The sequence below is a fragment of the Oncorhynchus gorbuscha genome, linkage group LG05 (genome assembly GCF_021184085.1).
Source record: "Oncorhynchus gorbuscha isolate QuinsamMale2020 ecotype Even-year linkage group LG05, OgorEven_v1.0, whole genome shotgun sequence".
Lineage (NCBI taxonomy): Eukaryota > Metazoa > Chordata > Actinopteri > Salmoniformes > Salmonidae > Oncorhynchus > Oncorhynchus gorbuscha.
In genome coordinates, this window is record NC_060177.1 from 96,132,693 (window position 1) to 96,158,047 (window position 25,355).

A 25,355-nucleotide genomic window follows, 5' to 3' on the forward strand; every position below is an offset into this window, starting at 1 on the left:
GTTATACACAGGCAGTTAGAAAAGCTAAGGCTAGCTTTTTCAAGCAGAAATTTGCTTCCTGCAACACTAACTCAAAAAAGTTCTGGGACACTGTAAAGTCCATGGAGAATAAGAACACCTCCTCCCAGCTGCCCACTGCACTGAGGCTAGGAAACACTGTCACCACTGATAAATCCACCATAATTGAGAATTTCAAGAAACATTTTTCTACGACTGGCCATGCTTTCCACCTGGCTACTCCTACCCCGGTCAACAGCACTGCACCCCCAACAGCAACTCGCCCAAGCCTTCCCCATTTCTCCTTCTCCCAAATCCATTCAGCTGATGTTCTGAAAGAGCTGAAAAATCTGGACCCCTACAAATCAGCCGGGCTAGACAATCTGGACCCTTTCTTTCTAAAATAATCTGCCGAAATTGTTGCCACCCCTATTACTAGCCTGTTCAACCTCTCTTTCGTGTCGTCTGAGATTCCCAAAGATTGGAAAGCAGCTGCGGTCATCCCCCTCTTCAAAGGGGGGGACACTCTTGACCCAAACTGCTACAGACCTATATCTATCCTACCATGCCTTTCTAAGGTCTTCGAAAGCCAAGTCAGCAAACAGATTACCGACCATTTCGAATCTCACCATACCTTCTCTGCTATGCAATCTGGTTTCAGAGCTGGTCATGGGTGCACCTCAGCCACGCTCAAGGTCCTAAACGATATCTTAACCGCCATCGATAAGAAACATTACTGTGCAGCCGTATTCATTGATCTGGCCAAGGCTTTCGACTCTGTCAATCACCACATCCTCATCGGCAGACTCGACAGCCTTGGTTTCTCAAATGATTGCCTCGCCTGGTTCACCAACTACTTCTCTGATAGAGTTCAGTGTGTCAAATCGGAGGGTCTGCTGTCCGGACCTCTGGCAGTCTCTATGGGGGTGCCACAGGGTTCAATTCTTGGACCGACTCTCTTCTCTGTATACATCAATGAGGTCGCTCTTGCTGCTGGTGAGTCTCTGATCCACCTCTACGCAGATGACACCATTCTGTATACATTCAGCCCTTCTTTGGACACTGTGTTAACAACCCTCCAGGCAAGCTTCAATGCCATACAACTCTCCTTCCGTGGCCTCCAATTGCTCTTAAATACAAGTAAAACTAAATGCATGCTCTTCAACCGATCGCTACCTGCACCTGCCCGCCTGTCTAACATCACTACTCTGGACAGCTCTGACTTAGAATACGTGGACAACTACAAATACGTAGGTGTCTGGTTAGACTGTAAACTCTCCTTCCAGACCCATATCAAACATCTCCAATCCAAAGTTAAATCTAGAATTGGCTTCCTATTTCGCAACAAAGCATCCTTCATTCATGCTGCCAAACATACCCTTGTAAAACTGACCATCCTACCGATCCTCAGCTTTGGCGATGTCATTTACAAAATAGCCTCCAACACTCTACTCAACAAATTGGATGCAGTCTATCACAGTGCAATCCGTTTTGTCACCAAAGCTCCATATACTACCCACCATTGCGACCTGTACGCTCTCGTTGGCTGGCCCTCGTTTCATACTCGTCGCCAAACCCACTGGCTCCATGTCATCTACAAGACCCTGCTAGGTAAAGTCTCCCCTTAGCATCTCCCACCTGTAGCACACGCCCCAGCAGGTATATCTCTCTAGTCACCCCCAAAACCAATTATTTCTTTGGCCGCCTCTCCTTCCAGTTCTCTGCTGCCAATGACTGGAACGAACTACAAAAATCTCTGAAACTGGAAACACTTATCTCCCTCACTAGCTTTAAGCACCAACTGTCAGAGCAGCTCACAGATTACTGCACCTGTACATAGCCCACCTATAATTTAGCCCAAACAACTACCTCTTTCCGAACTGTATTTAATTAATTAATTAATTTTGCTCCTTTGCACCCCATTATTTTTATTTACATTTACATTACATTTAAGTCATTTAGCAGACGCTCTTATCCAGAGCGACTTACAGATTGGTGCATTCACCTTATGACATCCAGTAGAACAGTCACTTTACAATAGTGCATCTAAATCATTAAATCTTAAAGGGGGGTGAGAAGGATTACTTATCCTATCCTAGGTATTCTACATTGCACATTCTTCCATTGCAAAACTACCATTCCAGTGTTTTACTTGCTATATTGTATTTACTTTGCCACCATGGCCTTTTTTTGCCTTTACCTCCCTTCTCACCTGATTTGCTCACGTTGTATATAGACTTGTTTATACTGTATTATTGACTGTATGTTTGTTTTACTCCATGTGTAACTCTGTGTCGTTGTATCTGTCGAACTGCTTGGCTTTATCTTGGCCAGGTCGCAATTGTAAATGAGAACTTGTTCTCAACTAACCTACCTGGTTAAATAAAGGTGAAATAAATAAAAAAAGTTATTTTTTTTAAGTACTTGGGTCCCAGGGAAAATGTATGTAGTAAAAAGTACATTTTCTTTAGGAATGTAGTGAAGTAAGAGTTTTCAAAATATAAATAGTAAAGTACAGATACTACTTAAGTAGTTTTTTGGGGGTTATTTTCACTAAAGTACTTTACACCACTGCAAACGGGGATATTTTTTGCTATCTGGAAACTATTATGAAGCTCAACCCGGAAGTGACGTTTTCCAGCAGAGTTTCCACTAGATAGCACAGTCACAAAGTCTAAATTGGCCAAATCATAACAATGAATGAAAACAAAAATTTGCTTTTTTTTGTCTTCAATTACGTTTTGCGGTGTGGTTAGGTACAAAACCAGAATTGAAGAGTATTTTTTGTTGTTGAAAGAAGTGGTGTTTCTGCCTATGTGGCTGCTGTGGTATCTAGTGACGACCAGAGTGAAGGGAATTGTTGAAACGTTTTTTTGCGACGGAGAACGAATTCATATTGGACAAGTTCAGCTGGTTGGGACGTTTTTAAAAAGTTCTCTCGTTTCCTGCTTACCGAACACACACACACACGGGATTGATCAGTTCTTATACAGAACGAATACATATCAATGTAACTTGTTATTGTGTTAATAGCCTACTGTAGTATTTATTGTGAGTCGACAGCGGAATGGAGTTTCCCGAGGAGGTCCTCGCCCACATATTCTCCTACCTGTCGGTAAAGGAACGGGAAAGCGCGTCGGCAGTATGTACGAGGTGGTCGCAGTCCATGAGCCACCCGCGAGTGTGGCGGTACACTGAAATAAGGTGAGATTCAGAGTTGTACCGGTTGTACTTGTCAGTGATCACGTTTGCACGCAGGGCCTGTATAACACGCCAAAATACACGACAATGATAAATGGTTTTGGTAACTTGGGCAGAATAAGTTGATTCACTGAGGCAAAACAATTGTTGTTTAATTCAATAAGAGAAATGCTGCGAAATGGAGAGTTGAAGATAAATAGAAGAGGACCAGAACAGTAGTCCAATTATATAGAGGACCAGAACAGTTATCTAATTATATAGAGGACCAGAACAGTAGTCTAATGTTATAGAAGAGAGGACCAGAACAGTAGTCTAATGTTATAGAAGAGAGGACCAGAACAGTAGTCTGTTATAGAAGAGAGGACCAGAACAGTAGTCTAATGTTATAGAAGAGAGGACCAGAACAGTAGTCTGTTATAGAAGAGAGGACCAGAACAGTAGTCTGTTATAGAAGAGAGGACCAGAACAGTAGTCTAATGTTATAGAAGAGAGGACCAGAACAGTAGTCTGTTATAGAAGAGAGGACCAGAACAGTAGTCTAATGTTATAGAAGAGAGGACCAGAACAGTAGTCTAATGTTATAGAAGAGAGGACCAGAACAGTAGTCTAATGTTATAGAAGAGAGGACCAGAACAGTAGTCTAATGTTATAGAAGAGAGGACCAGAACAGTAGTCTAATGTTATAGAAGAGAGGACCAGAACAGTAGTCTGTTATAGAAGAGAGGACCAGAACAGTAGTCTAATGTTATAGAAGAGAGGACCAGAACAGTAGTCTGTTATAGAAGAGAGGACCAGAACAGTAGTCTGTTATAGAAGAGAGGACCAGAACAGTAGTCTAATGTTATAGAAGAGAGGACCAGAACAGTAGTCTGTTATAGAAGAGAGGACCAGAACAGTAGTCTGTTATAGAAGAGAGGACCAGAACAGTAGTCTGTTATAGAAGAGAGGACCAGAACAGTAGTCTAATGTTATAGAAGAGAGGACCAGAACAGTAGTCTAATGTTATAGAAGAGAGGACCAGAACAGTAGTCTGTTATAGAAGAGAGGACCAGAACAGTAGTCTAATGTTATAGAAGAGAGGACCAGAACAGTAGTCTAATGTTATAGAAGAGAGGACCAGAACAGTAGTCTAATGTTATAGAAGAGAGGACCAGAACAGTAGTCTAATGTTATAGAAGAGAGGACCAGAACAGTAGTCTGTTATAGAAGAGAGGACCAGAACAGTAGTCTGTTATAGAAGAGAGGACCAGAACAGTAGTCTGTTATAGAAGAGAGGACCAGAACAGTAGTCTGTTATAGAAGAGAGGACCAGAACAGTAGTCTAATGTTATAGAAGAGAGGACCAGAACAGTAGTCTAATGTTATAGAAGAGAGGACCAGAACAGTAGTCTAATGTTATAGAAGAGAGGACCAGAACAGTAGTCTAATGTTATAGAAGAGAGGACCAGAACAGTAGTATGTTATAGAAGAGAGGACCAGAACAGTAGTCTAATGTTATAGAACCAGAACAGAGGACCAGAACAGTAGTATAATTATAGAAGAGAGGACCAGAACAGTAGTCTAATGTTATAGAAGAGAGGACCAGAACAGTAGTCTAATGTTATAGAAGAGAGGACCAGAACAGTAGTCTGTTATAGAAGAGAACAGTAGTCTGTTATAGAAGACCAGAACAGTAGTCTAAATGTTATAGAAGAGAGGACCAGAACAGTAGTAGTCTAATGTTATAGAAGAGAGGACCAGAACAGTAGTCTAATGTTATAGAAGAGAGGACCAGAACAGTAGTCTATGTTATAGAAGAGAGGACCAGAACAGTAGTCTAATGTTATAGAAGAGAGGACCAGAACAGTAGTCTGTTATAGAAGAGAGGACCAGAACAGTAGTCTGTTATAGAAGAGAGGACCAGAACAGTAGTCTAATGTTATAGAAGAGAGGACCAGAACAGTAGTCTGTTATAGAAGAGAGGACCAGAACAGTAGTCTGATGTTATAGAAGAGAGGACCAGAACAGTAGTCTGTTATAGAAGAGAGGACCAGAACAGTAGTCTGTTATAGAAGAGAGGACCAGAACAGTAGTCTGTTATAGAAGAGAGGACCAGAACAGTAGTCTGTTATAGAAGAGAGGACCAGAACAGTAGTCTAATGTTATAGAAGAGACGACCAGAACAGTAGTCTGTTATAGAAGAGAGGACAGAACAGTTCTGTTATAGAAGGACCAGAACAGTAGTCTAATGTTGTAGAAGAGAGGACCAGAACAGTAGTCTAATGTTGTAGAAGAGAGGACCAGAAGAGTAGTCTAATGTTATAGAAGAGAGGACCAGAACAGTAGTCCAATTATATAGAGGACCAGAACAGTAGTCTAATGTTGTAGAAGAGAGGACCAGAACAGTAGTCTAATGTTGTAAAGAGTAGTAATGTTATAGAAGAGAGGACTAAATTATATAGAGGACCAGAACAGTTGTATCTAATTATATAGAGGACCAGAACAGTTATCTAATTATATAGAGGACCAGAACAGTTATCTAATTATATAGAGGACCAGAACAGTTATCTAATTATATAGAGGACCAGAACAGTAGTCTAATGTTATAGAAGAGAGGACCAGAACAGTAGTCTAATGTTATAGAAGAGAGGACCAGAACAGTAGTATGTTATAGAAGAGAGGACCAGAACAGTAGTCTGTTATAGAAGAGAGGACCAGAACAGTAGTCTGTTATAGAAGAGAGGACCAGAACAGTAGTCTAATGTTATAGAAGAGAGGACCAGAACAGTAGTCTGTTATAGAAGAGAGGACCAGAACAGTAGTCTAATGTTATAGAAGAGAGGACCAGAACAGTAGTCTAATGTTATAGAAGAGAGGACCAGAACAGTAGTCTGTTATAGAAGAGAGGACCAGAACAGTAGTCTAATGTTATAGAAGAGAGGACCAGAACAGTAGTCTAATGTTATAGAAGAGAGGAGCAGAACAGTAGTCTGTTATAGAAGAGAGGACCAGAACAGTAGTCTAATTATATAGAGGACCAGAACAGTTATCTAATTATATAGAGGACCAGAACAGTAGTCTAATGTTATAGAAGAGAGGACCAGAACAGTAGTCTAATGTTATAGAAGAGAGGACCATATATTATATATAATTTTCATGATTGATGATAATACGTTAGGGGAGGCAGGTAGCCTCGTGGTTAGAGGCAGGTAGCCTCGTGGTTAGAGGCAGGTAGCCTCGTGGTTAGAGGCAGGTAGCCTCGTGGTTAGAGGCAGGTAGCCTCGTGGTTAGAGGCAGGTAGCCTAGTGGTTAGAGGCAGGTAGCCTAGTGGTTAGAGGCAGGCAGCCTAGTGGTTAGAGCGTTGGACCAGTAACCAGCAGGTAGCCCAGTGGTTAGAGCGTTGGACTAGTAACCAGCAGGTAGCCTAGTGGTTAGAGCATTGGACTAGTAACCAGCAGGTAGCCTAGTGGTTAGAGTGTTGGACTAGTAACCAGCAGGTAGCCTAGTGGTTAGAGTGTTGGACTAGTAACCAGCAGGTAGCCTAGTGGTTAGAGGCAGGTAGCCTAGTGGTTAGAGGCAGGTAGCCTAGTGGTTAGAGGCAGGTAGCCTAGTGGTTAGAGGCAGGTAGCCTAGTGGTTAGAGGCAGGTAGCCTAGTGGTTAGAGACAGGTAGCCTAGTGGTTAGAGTGTTGGACTAGTAACCAGCAGGTAGCCTAGTGGTTAGAGCGTTGGACTAGTAACCAGCAGGTAGCCTAGTGGTTAGAGTGTTGGACCAGTAACCAGCAGGTAGCCTAGTGGTTAGAGCGTTGGACTAGTAACCAGCAGGTAGCCTAGTGGTTAGAGTGTTGGACCAGTAACCAGCAGGTAGCCTAGTGGTTAGAGCGTTGGACTAGTAACCAGCAGGTAGCCTAGTGGTTAGAGCATTGGACTAGTAACCAGCAGGTAGCCTAGTGGTTAGAGCATTGGACTAGTAACCAGCAGGTAGCCTAGTGGTTAGTGTTGGACTAGTAACCAGCAGGTAGCCTAGTGGTTAGAGCGTTGGACCAGTAACCAGCAGATAGCCTAGTGGTTAGAGGCAGGTAGCCTAGTGGTTAGAGGCAGGTAGCCTAGTGGTTAGAGCGTTGGACCAGTAACCAGCAGGTAGCCTAGTGGTTAGAGCATTGGACTAGTAACCAGCAGGTAGCCTAGTGGTTAGAGTGTTGGACTAGTAACCAACAGGTAGCCTAGTGGTTAGAGCATTGGACTAGTAACCAGCAGGTAGCCTAGTGGTTAGAGCGTTGGACAAGTAACCAGCAGGTAGCCTAGTGGTTAGAGCGTTGGACTAGTAACCAGCAGGTAGCCTAGTGGTTAGAGTGTTGGACTAGTAACCAGCAGGTAACCTAGTGGTTAGAGACAAGTAGCCTGGTGGTTAAAGTGTTGGACTAGTAAACAGCAGGTAACCTAGTGGTTAGAGCGTTGGACTAGTAACCAGCAGGTAGTCTAGTGGTTAGAGCGTTGGACGAGTAACCAGCAGGTAGCCTAGTGGTTAGTGTTGGACTAGTAACCAGCAGGTAGCCTAGTGGTTAGAGTGTTGGATTAGTAACCAGCAGGTAGCCTAGTGGTTAGAGTGTTGGACTAGTAACCAGCAGGTAGCCTAGTGGTTAGAGCGTTGGTCTAGTAACCAACAGGTAGCCTAGTGGTTAGAGTGTTGGACTAGTAACCATCAGGTAGCCTAGTGGTTAGAGGAATAGAAACTAAAATCTCACAAGTAGCAATGATCAATCGGGAGGCCGGCATCCCTCCAGGGCGCAACGGCCTTTTGCCCATCGCCTCATTTACACAGGGTTTCCTCCACTTCACCAGAGTTCTACGCCCATTCATTTTCAAACAGGATCAATGCCCAGGGGATTGTGGGAAGGCGAGTGTGGGAACCCTGCTATTGGAGCCCTAGTAAAATTATGCAAATTGCATAATGAATGTCTACTTTGGGTAAAGTTAATTGTGGCTTTACTTGCAAACCTGTCTTTGCCCACCATCAACCCCAACTTCTCTGCAATCCTCCGCCTTTCTCCTCCATTGACCTGATTTTGTCTCTGTATTCTTCAATCGTTCTCACTAAATAAACTAGGTAGAATTACAACCCTCCCTACACCAAATAATTTACCTTTCTAAATATTTTTAATTAGCCAGAATACAGGGTTTCGATTTGCACTTAACAATTTCATGTCATAAAAATCATGTAGAAAGTCTGGCTTATGGTGCATTTACCTACTGGCATCGTTTAGAAATGGAGAGAAACTGGACAAAAGGTGTTAATCAGACAACACAGAGACACATAAGTTGAATCAAGTTGTAGAAACATCTCAAGGATGATCAATGGAAACAGGATGCACCTGAGCTCAATTTCAAGTCTCATGTAAATAAGGTATTTCTGTTTTAAATTTGATACATTTACACAAATAAAAAAAACTGTTTTTGCTTTGTCATTATGGGGTATTGTGATGTCATTATGGGGTATTGTGATGTCATTATGGGGTATTGTGATGTCATTATGGGGTATTGTGATGTCATTGTGGGGTATTGTGATGTCATTGTGGGGTATTGTGATGTCATTATGGGGTATTGTGATGTCATTGTGGGGTATTGTGATGTCATTATGGGGTATTGTGATGTCATTATGGGGTATTGTGATGTCATTGTGGGGTATTGTGATGTCATTATGGGGTATTGTGATGTCATTATGGGGTATTGTGATGTCATTATGGGGTATTGTGATGTCATTGTGGGGTATTGTGATGTCATTATGGGGTATTGTGATGTCATTATGGGGTATTGTGTGTAGATTACTGAGTTGTTTTATTTATTTAATCAATTGTAGAATAAGGCTGTAACAAAATGTGGAAAAAGTCAATGGCTCTGAATACTTCCCGAATGCATCTCATTATAGACAAGTTGACTAACAAGTAGCCAATATGTGGGACATTATAACCAGAAACAAAGGCCTGTCTAAAAGGCCTGTCTAAAAGGCCTGTCTTTAAAGGCCTGTCTTTAAAGGCCTGTCTTTAAAGGCCTGTCTTTAAAGGCCTGTCTTTAAAGGCCTGTCTTTAAAGGCCTGTCTAAAAGGCCTGTCTAAAAGGCCTCTCTAAAAACATGGTTCTGACATCCCTGATTGTACAGTGCATTTTCTGTAATAGCGGGTTTGGGTCTGGTGCCTCAGATTTCCCCTATATTCCATCTAGTCGGCCAGTTGCAGATGGGTTATTAGCAGTTGTGGGCGGGTGTGGGTGAATAAACAGCTGACCCACGCATCACTAGCATGCCTCAACCACTTTTCACCTATTGACTGATTGCTATAACAGGTGATGTGGTCAGCTGACGCTGAAAAATGCCTGTCCAGGCGTTGTACGATGTTCCATGATGTCAGCAACGCCTGGGCTGAGGAACGCGCCTTGGTACCGCTGGTCCGGCGACTACAGAAGCTGTCTGGAGTTTAACAACAGCTGATACAGTTATTTATTATTATTGTGGAGTTAATTATTTTGACACACACAAGATTTCTATCATGTCGATTGGGAATGGATCAATCGCTATAATTTGTCATCCCATGATAACTCTTAATATTCCAAATGAATAAAATAGAAACTTGGACTAAAAGACTACGTTGCTTCATTAAACTAATACTGATGTATTAAACCAGCTAATAGACCAGACTGCCCTCTGCCCTCTGCCCTCTGCCCTCTGCAGTCTGAATCTGATATCGCACTGCAATAGATCCCGCTACTCTCTCCATCTACAGGTGTGAGACCGGGGAACGGGAGGACCCTGCTCTGCAGCATTTCTCCTCTCTCCTGCCATTGGTCCGTCACCTGAAGATCACCGTCAGTTCGCTGAGCGATCCAGCCAATCGCAGCGCTGCCCTGTCCGTCCTCCGCCTGGCCACCAGCGGTCCCCTGCGAACCTTGTCCCTGTCCTGCTCTGGAGGAGTCCCTCTCTTCTACTCGGGTAAACAACAACCAATCAGATCAGCTCTAATGAGAAATAAATCTGATGTGATTGGTCAAAAGACCAAAAGAACTGGGCTGCCTGTCTTAAACACAGCCTCAGTCGCTCTAGATAAAGAGCGTCTTCTGAAATCAGTGTTTGTCAACTCCGGTCCTCAGGTGCCTCCCGATAGCACACGTTGTTGTCGCCCCAAACTAACTCTCCTGATTCAACTCCAGTCCTCAGGTGCCTCCCGATAGCACACGTTGTTGTCGCCCCAAACTAACTCTCCTGATTCAACTCCAGTCCTCAGGTGCCTCCCGATAGCACACGTTGTTGTCGCCCCAAACTAACTCTCCTGATTTAACTCATCAAAGGCCTTGATGATTAGTTGACGTAGTTGAATCAGATGTTTTTTAAATTGTACCTTTATTTAACCAGGCAAATAAATACCCACACAACTGGGCAAGTCAGTTAAGAACAAATTCTTATTTTCAATGACGGCCTGGGAACAGTGGGTTAACTGCCTGTTCAGGGGGCAGAACGACAGATTTGTACCTTGTCAGCTCGGGGATTCGAACTTGCAACCTTTCGGTTACTAGTCCAACACTCTAACCACTAGGCTACCTGCTGGTTACTAGTCCAACACTCTAACCACTAGGCTACCTGCTGGTTACTAGTCCAACACTCTAACCACTAGGCTACCTGCTGGTTACTAGTCCAACACTCTAACCACTAGGCTACCTGCTGGTTACTAGTCCAACACTCTAACCACTAGGCTACCTGCTGGTTACTAGTCCAACACTCTAACCACTAGGCTACCTGCTGGTTACTAGTCCAACACTCTAACCACTAGGCTACCTGCTGGTTACTAGTCCAACGCTCTAACCACTAGGCTACCTGCTGGTTACTGGTCCAATGCTCTAACCACTAGGCTACCTGCTCGTTACTAGTCCAATGCTCTAACCACTAGGCTACCTGCTGGTTACTAGTCCAATGCTCTAACCACTAGGCTACCTGCTGGTTACTAGTCCAATGCTCTAACCACTAGGCTACCTGCTGGTTACTAGTCCAATGCTCTAACCACTAGGCTACCTGCTGGTTACTAGTCCAACGCTCTAACCACTAGGCTACCTGCTGGTTACTAGTCCAACACTCTAACCACTAAGCTACCTGCTGGTTACTAGTCCAACGCTCTAACCACTAGGCTACCTGCTGGTTACTGGTCTATCACTCTAACCACTAGGCTACCTGCTGGTTACTAGTCCAACACTCTAACCACTAGGCTACCTGCTGGTTACTAGTCCAACGCTCTAACCACTAGGCTACCTGCTGATTACTATACCAACGCTCTAACCACTAGGCTACCTGCTGGTTACTAGTCCAACACTCTAACCACCAGGCTACCTGCTGGTTACTAGTCCAACGCTCTAACCACTAGGCTACCTGCTGGTTACTAGTCCAATGCTCTAACCACTAGGCTACCTGCTAGTTACTAGTCCAATGCTCTAACCACTAGGCTACCTGCAGGTTACTAGTCCAACGCTCTAACCACTAGGCTACCTGCTGATTACTAGACCAACGCTCTAACCACTAGGCTACCTGCTGGTTACTAGTCCAACACTCTAACCACCAGGCTACCTGCTGGTTACTAGACCAACACTCTAACCACTAGGCTACCTGCTGGTTACTAGACCAACACTCTAACCACTAGGCTACCTGCTGGTTACTAGTCCAACGCTCTAACCACTAGGCTACCTGCTGGTTACTAGACCAACACTCTAACCACTAGGCTACCTGCTGGTTACTAGTCCAACACTCTAACCACTAGGCTACCCTGCCGCCCCAGTATTGTAACAGTATTGCTTCCACCCCTTTCCTTGGCCCATCCTGGGCACCAGGGAACCCTCATGGAAAAATACTACTGAATCATCATTACCTCCTGCTTTGCTATTGAGATGTGTAATAAACCTGTTGTCATTTCAGTAGTAATGAGGGATACATTGGCATGTTTCACTACTGGTGAACACGACATCATTCTCCCTTAAGACTACTGTATAGCTACTGAGTGTTTGGGTATCTACTACATAATGCCCACACAATGCCCACACAATGCCTACACAATGCCTACATAATGCCCACACAATGCCCACACTATGCCCACACTATGCCCACACTATGCCCACACAATGCCCACACTATGCCTACACTATGCCCACACTATGCCTACACAATGCCTACACAATGCCTACACAATGCCCACACAATGCCCACACAATGCCCACACAATGCCCACACAATGCCCACACAATGCCCACACAATGCCCACACAATGCCCACACAATGCCCACACAATGCCTACACAATGCCTACACAATGCTGGCAGGGTAGCCTAGTGGTTAGAGCATTGGACTAGTAACCGAAAGGTTGCAAGTTCAAATCCTCGAGCTGACAAGGTACAAAATCTGTCGTTCTGCCCCTGAACAGGCAGTTAACCCACTGTTCCTAGGCAGTCATTGAAAATAAGAATTGGTTCTTAACTGGCTACAACAACAGCGAGTACTGTTTGGGAGAACTTGAGGACTTGAGTTTAGAACCACTATGCTAAATGACACTAATGTAAATGTGACTATAGGTCACGACCTGGAGGAAGGGCTGGAGGCCGCTCTTACTGCATCTCCGGAACACGTGGGAGGAGCCTTCCTCTCCCACTTGGACCTGAGGGGCGTGCCCTTCACCCTCAGCCAATCCCTGGTGAGGGTCTTGGCCCGGCAGAGCCCCAACCTGAGGAGTCTATTGGTCAACAATCAGACACTGGTGTGTAAAGTGGAGCCAGAGGCTGTGGTGGAGGTACTGGGACTGTGTCCACTTCTCAACACACTAGGGCTGTTCTATACCAGGTATGGAGAGAACCACACTTCTCAACACACTAGGGCTGTTCTATACCAGGTATGGAGAGAACCACACTTCTCAACACACTAGGGCTGTTCTATACCAGGTATGGAGAGAACCACACTTCTCAACACACTAGGGCTGTTCTATACCAGGTATGGAGAGAACCACACTTCTCAACACACTAGGGCTGTTCTATACCAGGTATGGAGAGAACCACACTTCTCAACACACTAGGGCTGTTCTATACCAGGTATGGAGAGAACCACGGTGCTCAACTCCTGGCTGTGTTCCAAATGGCTCCCTGTTCTCTATCTAGTGCACTACTTTAGACCAGAGCCCTATTCCCTATATAGTGCACTACTTTAGACCAGAGCCCTATTCCCTATATAGTACACTACTTTTGGTCATTCAGACTTATCCTCATGTGTAAATTAATGAAGGATGCTTGAAGTCAACAGTTGATTACATCAGAAATGATAAAGAGACCAAGTTGATTCTAAGTTAATAATTGTAGCTACATTCTTCTTCTCCAGCCTGTCCCAGAAGGTGGTGGATGAGCTGCTGTTGCCTCAACGCTGCCCCCTCCTGGCCATGGAGTTGTACTGCGAGCGCTTTGCCAAATACATCCCCCCTCTGGAGGACAGCGTGTGGGCTGGACTGAAGCACAGACACCCGGGGTTAAAGGTCAGTGAAAGGTGCTTTGAGGAGGAAACTGCAAACGATTATTTCAATCAATCATTTATTGGGAAATAAATAGACATGTAACATGCAGGGCCATAGTAGCCTGGCTTGTCAACTCCTATGGTTAATGTGGAGTGACAATGTCCACTCCTATGGTTAATGTGGAGTGACAATGTCCACTCCTATGGTTAATGTGGAGTGACAATGTCCACTCCTATGGTTAATGTGGAGTGACAATGTCCACTCCTATGGTTAATGTGGAGTGACAATGTCCACTCCTATGGTTAATGTGGAGTGACAATGTCCACTCCTATGGTTAATGTGGAGTGACAATGTCCACTCCTATGGTTAATGTGGAGTGACAATGTCCACTCCTATGGTTAATGTAGAGTGACAATGTCCACTCCTATGGTTAATGTGGAGTGACAAATCAAATTAAATTTGTCACATGTTGCTGAATACAACAGGTCTAGGACCTGACAGTGAAATGGTTAATTACAAGCCCTTAACCAACAATGCAGTTTTAAGAAAATACCATAACTAAAAATAAGTAAGAGATAAGAGAATAACAAATCATTAAAGAGCAGCAGTAAATCACAATATCGGGGCGAAATACAGGGTATTACGGTACAGAGTCAATGTGGAGGCTATATACAGGGTATTACGGTACAGAGTCAATGTGGAGGCTATATACAGGGTATTACGGTACAGAGTCAATGTGGAGGCTATATACAGGGTATTACGGTACAGAGTCAATGTGGAGGCTATATACAGGGTATTACGGTACAGAGTCAATGTGGAGGCTATATACAGGGGCTACCGGTACAGAGTCAATGTGGAGGCTATATACAGGGTATTACGGTACAGAGTCAATGTGGAGGCTATATATACAGAGTCAATGTGGAGGCTATATACAGGGGGTACCGGTACAGAGTCAATGTGGAGGCTATATACAGGGGCTACCGGTACAGAGTCAATGTGGAGGCTATATACAGGGTATTACAGTACAGAGTCAATGTGGAGGCTATATACAGGGTATTACGGTACAGAGTCAATGTGGAGGCTATATACAGGGGGTACCGGTACAGAGTCAATGTGGAGGCTATATACAGGGGGTACCAGTACAGAGTCACTGTGGAGGCTATATACAGGGGGTACCGGTACAGAGTCAATGTGGAGGCTATATACAGGGGGTACCGGTACAGAGTCAATGTGGAGGCTATATACAGGGGGTACCAGTACAGAGTCAATGTGGAGGCTATATACAGGGTGTACCGGTACAGAGTCAATGTGGAGGCTATATACAGGAGGTTCTGGTACAGAGTCAATGTGGAGGCTATATACAGGGGGTACCAGTACAGAGTCAATGTGGAGGCTGTATACAGGGTATTACAGTACAGAGTCAATGTGGAGGCTATATACAGAGTGTTACAGTACAGAGTCAATGTGGAGGCTATATACAGGGTATTACAGTACAGAGTCAATGTGGAGGCTATATACAGGGGGTACCGGTACAGAGTCAAAATGGAGGCTATAAACAGGGGGTACCGGTACAGAGTCAATGTGGAGGCTATATACAGGGGGTTCTGGTACAGAGTCAATGTGGAGGCTATATACAGGGGGTTCTGGTACAGAGTCCATGTGGAGGCTATATACAGGGGGTACCGGTACAGAGTCAATGTGGAGGCTATATACAGGGTGTTACGGTACAGAGTCAATGTGGAGGCTATATACAGGGGCTACTGGTACAGAGTCAATGTGGAGGCTATATACAGGGTACCGGTACAGAGTCAATTTGCAGAGGTAAAGGTTAGTCAAGGTCATATGTAGGTAAGGGGTAAAGTGACTATGCATAGATAAAACAGTGAGAAGTAGACTTGGCGCTCCGGTACCGCTTGCCGTGCAGTAGCATAGAGAACAGTCTATGACTTGGGTGACTGGAGTATCTTGACAATTCTATGGGCCTTCCTCTAACACCGCCTAATATATAAGTCCTGGATGGCAGGAAGCTTGGCCCCAATGATGTACTGGGCCGTACTGGGCACTACCCTCTGTAGAGCCTTACGGTCGGATGCCAAGCAGTTGCCATACCAGGCCGTGATGCAACAGGTCAGGATGCTCTCGATGGTGCAGGATGCTCTCGACCGGTACCTGTATATAGCCTCCTCATTGTTATTTGATTCTTATTTTATTTCTGTTTTTTACTTTAGGTTATTTAGTAAATATTTTCTTAACTATTATTTTCTTAACTACATTGCTTGTAAGCAAGCATTCCTTTGTAAAGTCTACACCTGTTATATTAATATGCAGTGCATTCGGAAAGTATTCAGACCCCTTGACTTTTTCCACATTTTTGTTACATTACAGCCTTATTTTAAAATGGGTAAAAATGATTTTTTTTTTAACTCATCAATCTACACACAATACCCCATAATAACAAAGCGAAAACAGGTTTTTATATTTTTGGGGTAATATATAAATGAACCAGCGTTGTCGGGGTTTGTTTCGTTCGATAAATCCATCATTTAGGTCCAAATACCTCCTTGTTGTTCGCGCATTTAATTCACAAATCCAAATTCATGAGGCGCGATCACTAGGTCTAGACAAAGTCCAAACGTTCTGTTACAGTCTGTAGAAACATGTCAAACGATGTATCGAATCAATCTTTAGGATGTTTTTAACATAAATCTTCAATAATGTTCCAACCGGAGAATTCCTTTGTCTGTAGAAATGCAATGGACCACATGATCAGCTTATGCCAAACACCTGGTTGAAACAGCTGTCTTTCTCTCCCCTTTCACAGTAGTTCTAGACCTCAGTTGAATCTGGTAATGAATGGTGTGGCTGCTGAGCAAGTTGAGGAGATTAAATGACTTGGCGTTACCTTAGATTGTAAACTGTCATGGTCAGTGGTTGTAAAGATGGGCGACGTCTGTCCGTAATAAAGAGATGTTCTGCTTTTTTGACACCACACTCCAAAAAGCAGGTTCTGCAAGCTCTAGTTTTGTCTAATCTTGATTATTGTCCAGTCGTGTGGTCCAGTGCTGCAAGGAAAGACCTAGCTGGTCCAGAACAGAGCGGCACGTTTTGCTCTTCATTGTAATCAGAGGGCTGATATAAATACTATGCATGGCTAAGAGTTGAGGAAAGACTGACTGCATAATATCTTCTTTTTAGAAGAAATGTGTTGAAAATCCCAAATTGTTTGCATAGTCAACTTACACACAGCTCTGACACACATACTTATCCCACCAGACATGCCACCAGGGGTCTTTTCACAGTCCCCAAATCCAGAACAAATTCAAGAAAACGTACAGTATTATATAGAGCCCTTATTGCATGGAACTTCTTTCCATTTCATATTTCTCAAATAAACAGCAAACCTGGTTTCAAAAAACAGATAAAGCAACGCCTCGCGGCACATCGCCTCGCGGCACATCGCCTCGCGGCACAACGCCTCGCGGCACAGCGCCTCGCGGCACAACGGCTCGCGGCACAACGCCTCGCGGCACATCGCCTCGCGGCACATCGCCTCGCGGCACAACGCCTCGCGGCACAACGGCTCGCGGCACAACGGCTCGCGGCACAACGCCTCGCGGCACAACGCCTAGCGGCACATCGCCTCGCGGCACATCGCCTCGCGGCACATCGCCTCGCGGCACAACGCCTAGCGGCACATCGCCTCGCGGCACATCGCCTCGCGGCACATCGCCTCGCGGCACATCGCCTCGCGGCACAACGCCTACCGGCACATCGCCTCGCGGCACAATGCCTAGCGGCACCTCGCCTCTCCGCTATTGGACAGTTTGTGTCTATGTATTGTTATGAAGGCTACTTGTGCCTTTAAAAAAATATATTTGGTTCTGTGCTTGAGCTGTTCTTGTCTATTGATGTTCTTTATTATGTTCTGTAAACATGTTTTTCATGTTTTGTGTTCTGTGTTCAGTGTGGACCCCCAGGAAGAGTAGCTGCTGCTTTTGCAACAGCTAATGGGGATCCTAATAAAATACCAATACACAGTTGATAGTGCATGTCAGAGCAAAAACCATGGCATGAGGTCGAAGGAATTGTCTGTAGAGCTCCAAGACAGGATTGTGTCCAGGCACAGATCTGGGGAAGGGTACCAAAACATTTCTGCAGCATTGAAGGTCCCCAAGAACACAGTGTCCCCCATCGTTCTTAAATGGAAGAAGTTTGGAGCCACCAAGACTCTTCCTAGAGCTGGCCGTCTGGCCAAACTGAGCAATCGGGAGAGAAGGGCCTTGGTCAAGGAGGTGACCAAGAACCTGATGATCACTCTGATGGGGCTCCTATGTGTGAGGTTCTTGGGGAAAATGTGGAGTCAGTAATGTACCAACAAGGAAAAAACACAATCTTCCAGAGCACAAAAGAACGAACAAAATAACGCACAAAACAGAGAGGGAAGCCCGAGGGTTAATTAAGGAACATTAATTCATAGAATGGAAACCAGGTGTGTATGAATAAGATGAAACATGGATCGGTGGTGATTAGAAAGCCGGTGACGTTGACCGGCAATCAAGGAGAGGGACCAACTTCGGCAGAAGTCGTGACACTATGTGGGGATGGGAGAACCTTCCAGAAGGACAACCATCTCTGCAGCACTCCACCAATCAGGCCTTTATGGTAGAGTGGCCAGACGGAAGCCTCTCCTCAGTAAAAGGCACATGACAGCCCGCTTGGAGTTTGCCAAAAGACTCTCAGACCATGAGAAACAAGATTCTCTGGTTTGATGAAACCAAGATTGTACTCTTTGGCCTGAATGCCAAGTGACACATCTGGAGGAAACCTAGCACCATCCCTACGACTAAGCATGGTGGTGGCAGCATCAGCTGCGGGTAATGTTTTTCAGCAGTCGGGACTGAGAGACTAGTCAGGATCGAGGGAAAGATGAATGGAAAAAGTACAGAGAGATCCTTGATGAAAGACCTGCTCCAGAGCACACAGGACCTCAGACTGGGGCGAAGGTTCACTTTCCAACAGGACAACGAACCTAAGCACACAGTGGCCCAGTCAGAGCCCGGACTGGGACCTGAAAATAGCTGTGCAGCGACGCTCTCCATCCAACCTGACAGGATCTGAGAGGATTTGCAGAGAAGAATGGGAGAAACTCCCCAAATACAGGTGTGACAAGCTTGTAGCGTCATACCCAAGAAGACTCAAGGTTGTAATCGCTGCCAAAGGTGCTTCAACAAAGTACTTAGTAAAGGGTCTGAATACTTATGTAAATGTCATATTTTGTTTTTTTAAATGTTTTTTTTTATACATTTGCAAAAATATCTAAAACCTGTTTTTGCTTTGTCAATATGGGGTATTGTGTATAGGTTGATGAGGGGGGAAAAAAAGCATAGAATTATTTTAGAATAAGGCTGTAACATAACAAGATGTGGAAAAATTCAAGGGGTCTGAATACTTTCCTAAGGCACTGATGTAAATTATGAATGTGTGTATTATGTAGTAGTGTGTCTATGTTGTTTTAATGTATCTTCCACATTCATACTAATATATATACTATAAATACACTAAACAAACATATTTTTTTCTATTAATGTCTAATAATGTTCTATTAATGTCTAATGTTCTATTAATGTCTAATGTTCTATTAATGTCTAATGTTCTATTAATGTCTAATGTTCTATTAATGTCTAATGTTCTATTAATGTCTAATAATGTTCTATTAATGTCTAATGTTCTATTAATGTCTAATAATGTTCTATTAATGTCTAATGTTCTATTAATGTCTAATAATGTTCTATTAATGTCTAATGTTCTATTAATGTCTAATAATGGTGTATTAATGTCTAATATGTTGTAATAATGTCTATGTTCTATTAATGTCTAATAATGTTCTATTAATGTCTAATGTTCTATTAATGTCTAATGTTCTATTAATGTCTAATGTTCTATTAATGTCTAATGTTCTATTAATGTCTAATGTTCTATTAATGTCTAATAATGTTCTATTAATGTCTAATGTTCTATTAATGTCTAATAATGGTGTATTAATGTCTAATATGTTGTAATAATGTCTATGTTCTATTAATGTCTAATATGTTGTAATAATGTGTATGTATTAATGTTATGTTAATGTGTAATATGTTGTAGTATTATGTTGTAGTATTATGTTGTAGTACTGTGTAATGTTGTAGTAATATGTGTATTAATGTGTAATATGTTGTAGTAATATGTGTATTAATGTGTAATATGTTGTAGTACTATGTTGTATTAATGTGTATTAATGTGTAATATGTTGTAGTACTATGTGTATTAATGTGTAATATATTGTAGTAATATGTTGTAGTACTATGTTGTAGTAATATGTTGTAGCACTGTTGTAGTAATGTGTAATATGTTGTAGTATGTTGTAGTACTATGTTGTAGTAATATGTTGTAGCACTGTTGTAGTAATGTGTAATATGTTGTAGTATGTTGTAGTAATATGTTGTAGTATGTTGTAGTAATATGTTGTAGTTGTCACGCCTTGGTCATTGTATCTTGTGTTTTTGTTATATGTTTGGGTAGGCCAGGGTGTGACATGGGTTTATATGTTGTATTTCGTATTGGGGTTTGTATTAATTGGGAGTGTGTATTATTAGGGGTGTGTCTAGTTAGGCTTGGCTGCCTGAGGCGATTCCTAATTGGAGTCAGCTGATTCTCGTTGTCTCGGATTGGGAACCGTATTTAGGTAGCCTGAGTGCGCGTTGTATTTCGTGGGTGATTGTACCTGTCTTAGTGTTAGTCACCAGATAGGCTGTATTAGTTTCATTCGTTTGTTGTTTTCTTCTCCAGTTATTTCATGTACCGCATTATCTTCATTAAAGTCATGAGTAACCTACACGCTGCATTTCGGTCTGACTCTCTTCAAACAACAGACGAACTTCGTTACAGTAGTACTATGTGTATTAATGTGTAATATATTGTAGTAATATGTTGTAGTACTATGTTGTAGTAATGTGTAATATATTGTAGTAATATGTTTTAGTAATGTGTATTAATGTGTAATATGTTGTAGCACTATGTTGTAGTAATGTGTAATATATTGTAGTAATATGTTGTAGTACTATGTGTAGTAATGTGTATTAATGTGTAATGTGTAGTAATGTGTATTAATGTGTAATGTGTTGTAGCACTATGTTTTAGTAATGTGTAGTGTGTTGTAGTAATATGTGTATTAATGTGTAATATGTTGTAGTACTATGTGTATTAATGTGTAATATGTTGTAGTACTATGTGTATTAATGTGTAATATGTTGTGGTATGTTGTAGTAATATGTGTAATATTTTCCAGGTAAGCCTGATATTGGACCACACTCTTCCCATGTTGTAGTAATGTGTAGTGTGTTGTAGCACTATGTTGTAGTAATGTGTAGTAATGTGTAGTAATGTGTATTAATGTAGTAATATGTGTAATGTTTTTCAGGTAAGCCTGATATTGGACCACACTCTTCCCATGGATCATTTCAGCTCTGTATTGCAGCCCAGTGTTCCTCTGCAGCACCTGGAACTCCTCACATTTACTGACCTGGTCCAGCAGACACACCTGGTCACCCAGAGCTACAGCCACGCCCTGGAGACAATCATACTGCAGACCACCTCGTCTCCAGAGCTGGACTCCGCCCTGCGCTCCCTGGCCGCAGCCTGCAGCCTCCTCAGAGAGGTCCACTGTTACTGTGTGGTGTCGTGTGATGTCATCAGGGCCTTTAAAGACGGCTGCCCTCGCCTGTGGAGATACACACTAAAGACACGCAAAGAACCACACCCCTGGAGATGCACTGTTATTAAATGACAACCAATCACACCCCTGGAGATGCACTGTTATTAAATGACAACCAATCACACCCCTGGAGATGCACTGTTATTAGATGACAACCAATCACACACCTGGAGATGCACTGTTATTAAATGACGACTAATCACACACCTGGAGATGCACTGTTATTAAATGACAACCAATCACACCCCTGGAGATGCACTGTTATTAAATGACAACCAATCACACCCCTGGAGATGCACTGTTATTAAATGACAACCAATCACACCCCTGGAGATGCACTGTTATTAAATGACAACCAATCACACCCCTGGAGATGCACTGTTATTAAATGATGACCAATCACACCCCTGGAGATGCACTGTTATTAAATGACAACCAATCACATACCTGGATATGCACTGTTATTAAATGACAACCAATCACATACCTGGATATGCACTGTTATTAAATGACAACCAATCACACACCTGGAGATGCACTGTTATTAAATCAATAAGACAACCAATCAATAAGACATGTTACACCTGGTTATATAATCAATAAGACATGTTACACCGGACTGTTATTAAATCAATAAGACAACCAATAATCAATAAGACATGTTACACCCTGGAGATGCACTGTTATTAAATGACAACCAATCACAGACTGTTATTATAATCAGACATGTTACACCGGACTGTTATTATAATCAATAAGACATGTTACACCAGACTGTTATTATAATCAGACATGTTATTACAGCCACCGTTAAGTTAGGGGGCACAGGGTCGCCCTCTCAGATTTGTCCTGTTAAAAAAGGTTTTAGAACGTCTACTCTATTCAAGGGTTTTTCTTTATTTTTTAGTATTTTCTACATTGTAGAATAATAGTGAAGATAAAACTATGAATTAACACATGGAATCATCTAGTAACCAAAAAAGAGTTAAACAAATCAATGAATGCATTTGAGCCAATCAGTTGTGTTGTGACAAGATGGGGTTGGTATACAGGAGATAGGGGTTGTATACAGGAGATAGGGGTTGTATACAGGAGATAGGGGTTGTATACAGGAGATAGGGGTTGTATACAGGAGATAGGGGTGGTATACAGGAGATAGGGGTGGTATACAGGAGATAGGGGTAATATACAGGAGATAGGGGTTGTATACAGGAGATAGGGGTTGTATACAGGAGATAGGGGTGGTATACAGGAGATAGGGGTGGTATACAGGAGATAGGGGAGGTATACAGGAGATAGGGTTGGTATACAGGAGATAGGGGTGGTATACAGGAGATAGGGGTGGTATACAGGAGATAGGGGTGGTATATACAGGAGATAGGGGTGGTATACAGGAGATAGGGGAGGTATACAGGAGATAGGGTTGGTATACAGGAGATAGCCCTATTTGGTAAAAGACCAAGTCCATATTATGGCAAGAACAGCTCAAATAAGCAAAGAGAAACAACAGTCCATCATTACTTTAAGACATGAAGTTTAGTCAATACGGAACATTTCAAGAACTTTTAAAGTTTCTTCAAGTTCAGTCGCAAAAACCATCAAGCGCTATGATGAAACTGGCTCTCATGAGGACCGCCACAGGAAAGGAAGACCTAGAGTTACATCTGCTGCAGAGGATGAGTTCATTAGAGTTACCAGCCTCAGAAATGGCAGCCCAAATAAATGCTTCACAGAGTTAAAGTAACAGACACATCTCAACATCAACTAGTCAGAGGAGACTGTGAATCAGGCCTTCATGGTGGAATTGCTGCAAAGAATCCATTACTAAAGGACGTCAGTAAGAAGAAGAGACTCGCTTGGGCCAAGAAGCACGAGCAATGGACATGAGACCGGTGGAAATCTGTCCGTTGGTCTGGAGTCCAAAATGAAGAATTTTGGTTCCAACCGTCCGTGTCTTTGTGAGATGCAGTGTGCGTGAACGGATGATCTCCGCATGTGTGGTTCCCACCGTGAAGCATGGAGGAGGAGGTGGTGTGATGGTGTGGGGGTGCTTTGCTGGTGACACGGTCTGTAATTTATTTATAATTAAAGTCACACTTCACCAGCATGGCTTCCACAGCATTCTGCAGCGATACTCCATCCCATCTGGTTTATGTTTAGTGGGACCATCATTTGTTTTTCAACAGGACAATGATCCAACACACCTCCAGGCTGTGTAAGGGCTATTTGACCAAGAAGGAGAGTGATGAAGGGCTGCATCAGATGACGTGGCCTCCACAATCCCCCAACCTCAACCAAATGAGAAGGTTTGGGATTAGTCGGACTGCAGAGTGAAGGAAAAGCAGCCAACAAGTGCTCAGCATATGTGGGAACTCCTTCAAGACTGTTGGAAAAGCATTCCAGGTGAAGCTGGTTGAGAGAATGCCAAGAGTGTGCTGGCTGAGGGTGGCTATTTGAAACACATAAAAATATAAAATATATTTGGATTTGTTTAACACTTTTTTGGTTACTACATGATTCCATATGTGTTGTTTCATAGTTTTGATGTCTTCACTATTATTCTACAATAGTAAAAATAACAAAAAACCCTTGAATGACGCCGGTAGTGTATATTCTACCCAACAAAACTTTGTGTGTGCAGCTATATCCTAATGAGGTGTCATTTCACATTTCCTGCTTGACCTTCTAAGGTTCAAGTTTTTCCTAGCCACTGTGCTACTACTTCTGCATTGCTGCTCTTTGGGGTTTCAGAGTTTCTGTAGAAGCACTGTGTGACATCTGCTGATGTAAAAACGGATTTATAAATACATTTGATTGATTAATTAACATGAATCATTTATAACAGTGACAGGTGACAGTTCATTAACGTTGAGTCAATTATAACAGTGACAGGTGACAGTTCATTAACGTTGAGTCAATTATAACAGTGACAGGTGACATTTCATTAACGTTGAGTCATTTATAACAGTGACAGGTGACAGTTCATTAACGTTGAGTCAATTATAACAGTGACAGATGACATTTCATTAACGTTGAGTCAATTATAAAAGTGACAGGTGAGAGTTCATTAACGTTGAGTCAATTATAACAGTGACAGGTGACAGTTCATTAACGTTGAGTCAATTATAACAGTGACAGGTGAGAGTTCATTAACGTTGAGTCATTTATAACAGTGACAGGTTACATTTCAATCCCATCACCACACGGTGGCGCTATTCACTCATAAGACAACTTAACTTACTATCTCATGACAACTACATTATTTTCAAAACATCTTGAAATTGATTTTCATGTAAAATTTAAATTCAAAGGTTGAATTTGAATTTATATGTGAGGCAAAATAAGATTATCCAAAAAGCTTGGACAACTCTAGGTTATTCATAACTTCAACCATCCTTACGACAAACCTTCACCTCGGATGCAGAATGTAATTTATTGTGCCTCTGCATGCCTATTGACTGTCTGACAGCTTATTCCTCCAATGAACAGTCGGAATGATAGCAATGTCGAATCACTGCAGATGGGGGGGGGGGGCGGAGGCGGAGCTCCGGTGGACCTGCCGTCCAAATGACGTCATGCGCGCACAGCTGGTCCCGATTGCAATATGTGAACATGTAGAAGAAGCAGGAAGACTATATCAGTGATATCAAATATACAGCTCTGTCTTCCGGAGGTAGACGTTCTGTTCATCACGATGCGGCGGCTGAACGGGTCGGGATCTGGCTCTGGAATGGGTCGTCTGCGGTTCCTGTTGATTGTTTACAGTTACACCTTTCTCCTTTTGCCTGGAGGTGAGTCACAGGCTACTGTAACTACAGTTATACTGCTTGCTGCCTCTACTGCTGCCTCATAAACTACTGTAACTACAGCTATAATGCTACCTCTACTGCTGCCTCATAAACTACTGTAAC

At 42.9% G+C, this 25,355-nt stretch overlaps 1 protein-coding gene across 1 annotated transcript; it reads left to right on the forward strand.

Moving 5' to 3' along the window:
- The first annotated feature begins 2,649 nt into the window (after positions 1-2,649).
- Positions 2,650-22,006, forward strand: fbxl8 (F-box and leucine-rich repeat protein 8). The gene is made up of 5 exons (XM_046351535.1): positions 2,650-3,201; positions 9,952-10,157; positions 12,772-13,036; positions 13,565-13,715; positions 21,151-22,006. The coding sequence occupies exons 1-5, from the start codon at positions 3,065-3,067 to the stop codon at positions 21,514-21,516; spliced, it is 1,125 nt and encodes a 374-aa protein (XP_046207491.1). The 5' UTR covers positions 2,650-3,064; the 3' UTR covers positions 21,517-22,006.
- Positions 22,007-25,355: the final 3,349 nt, after the last annotated feature.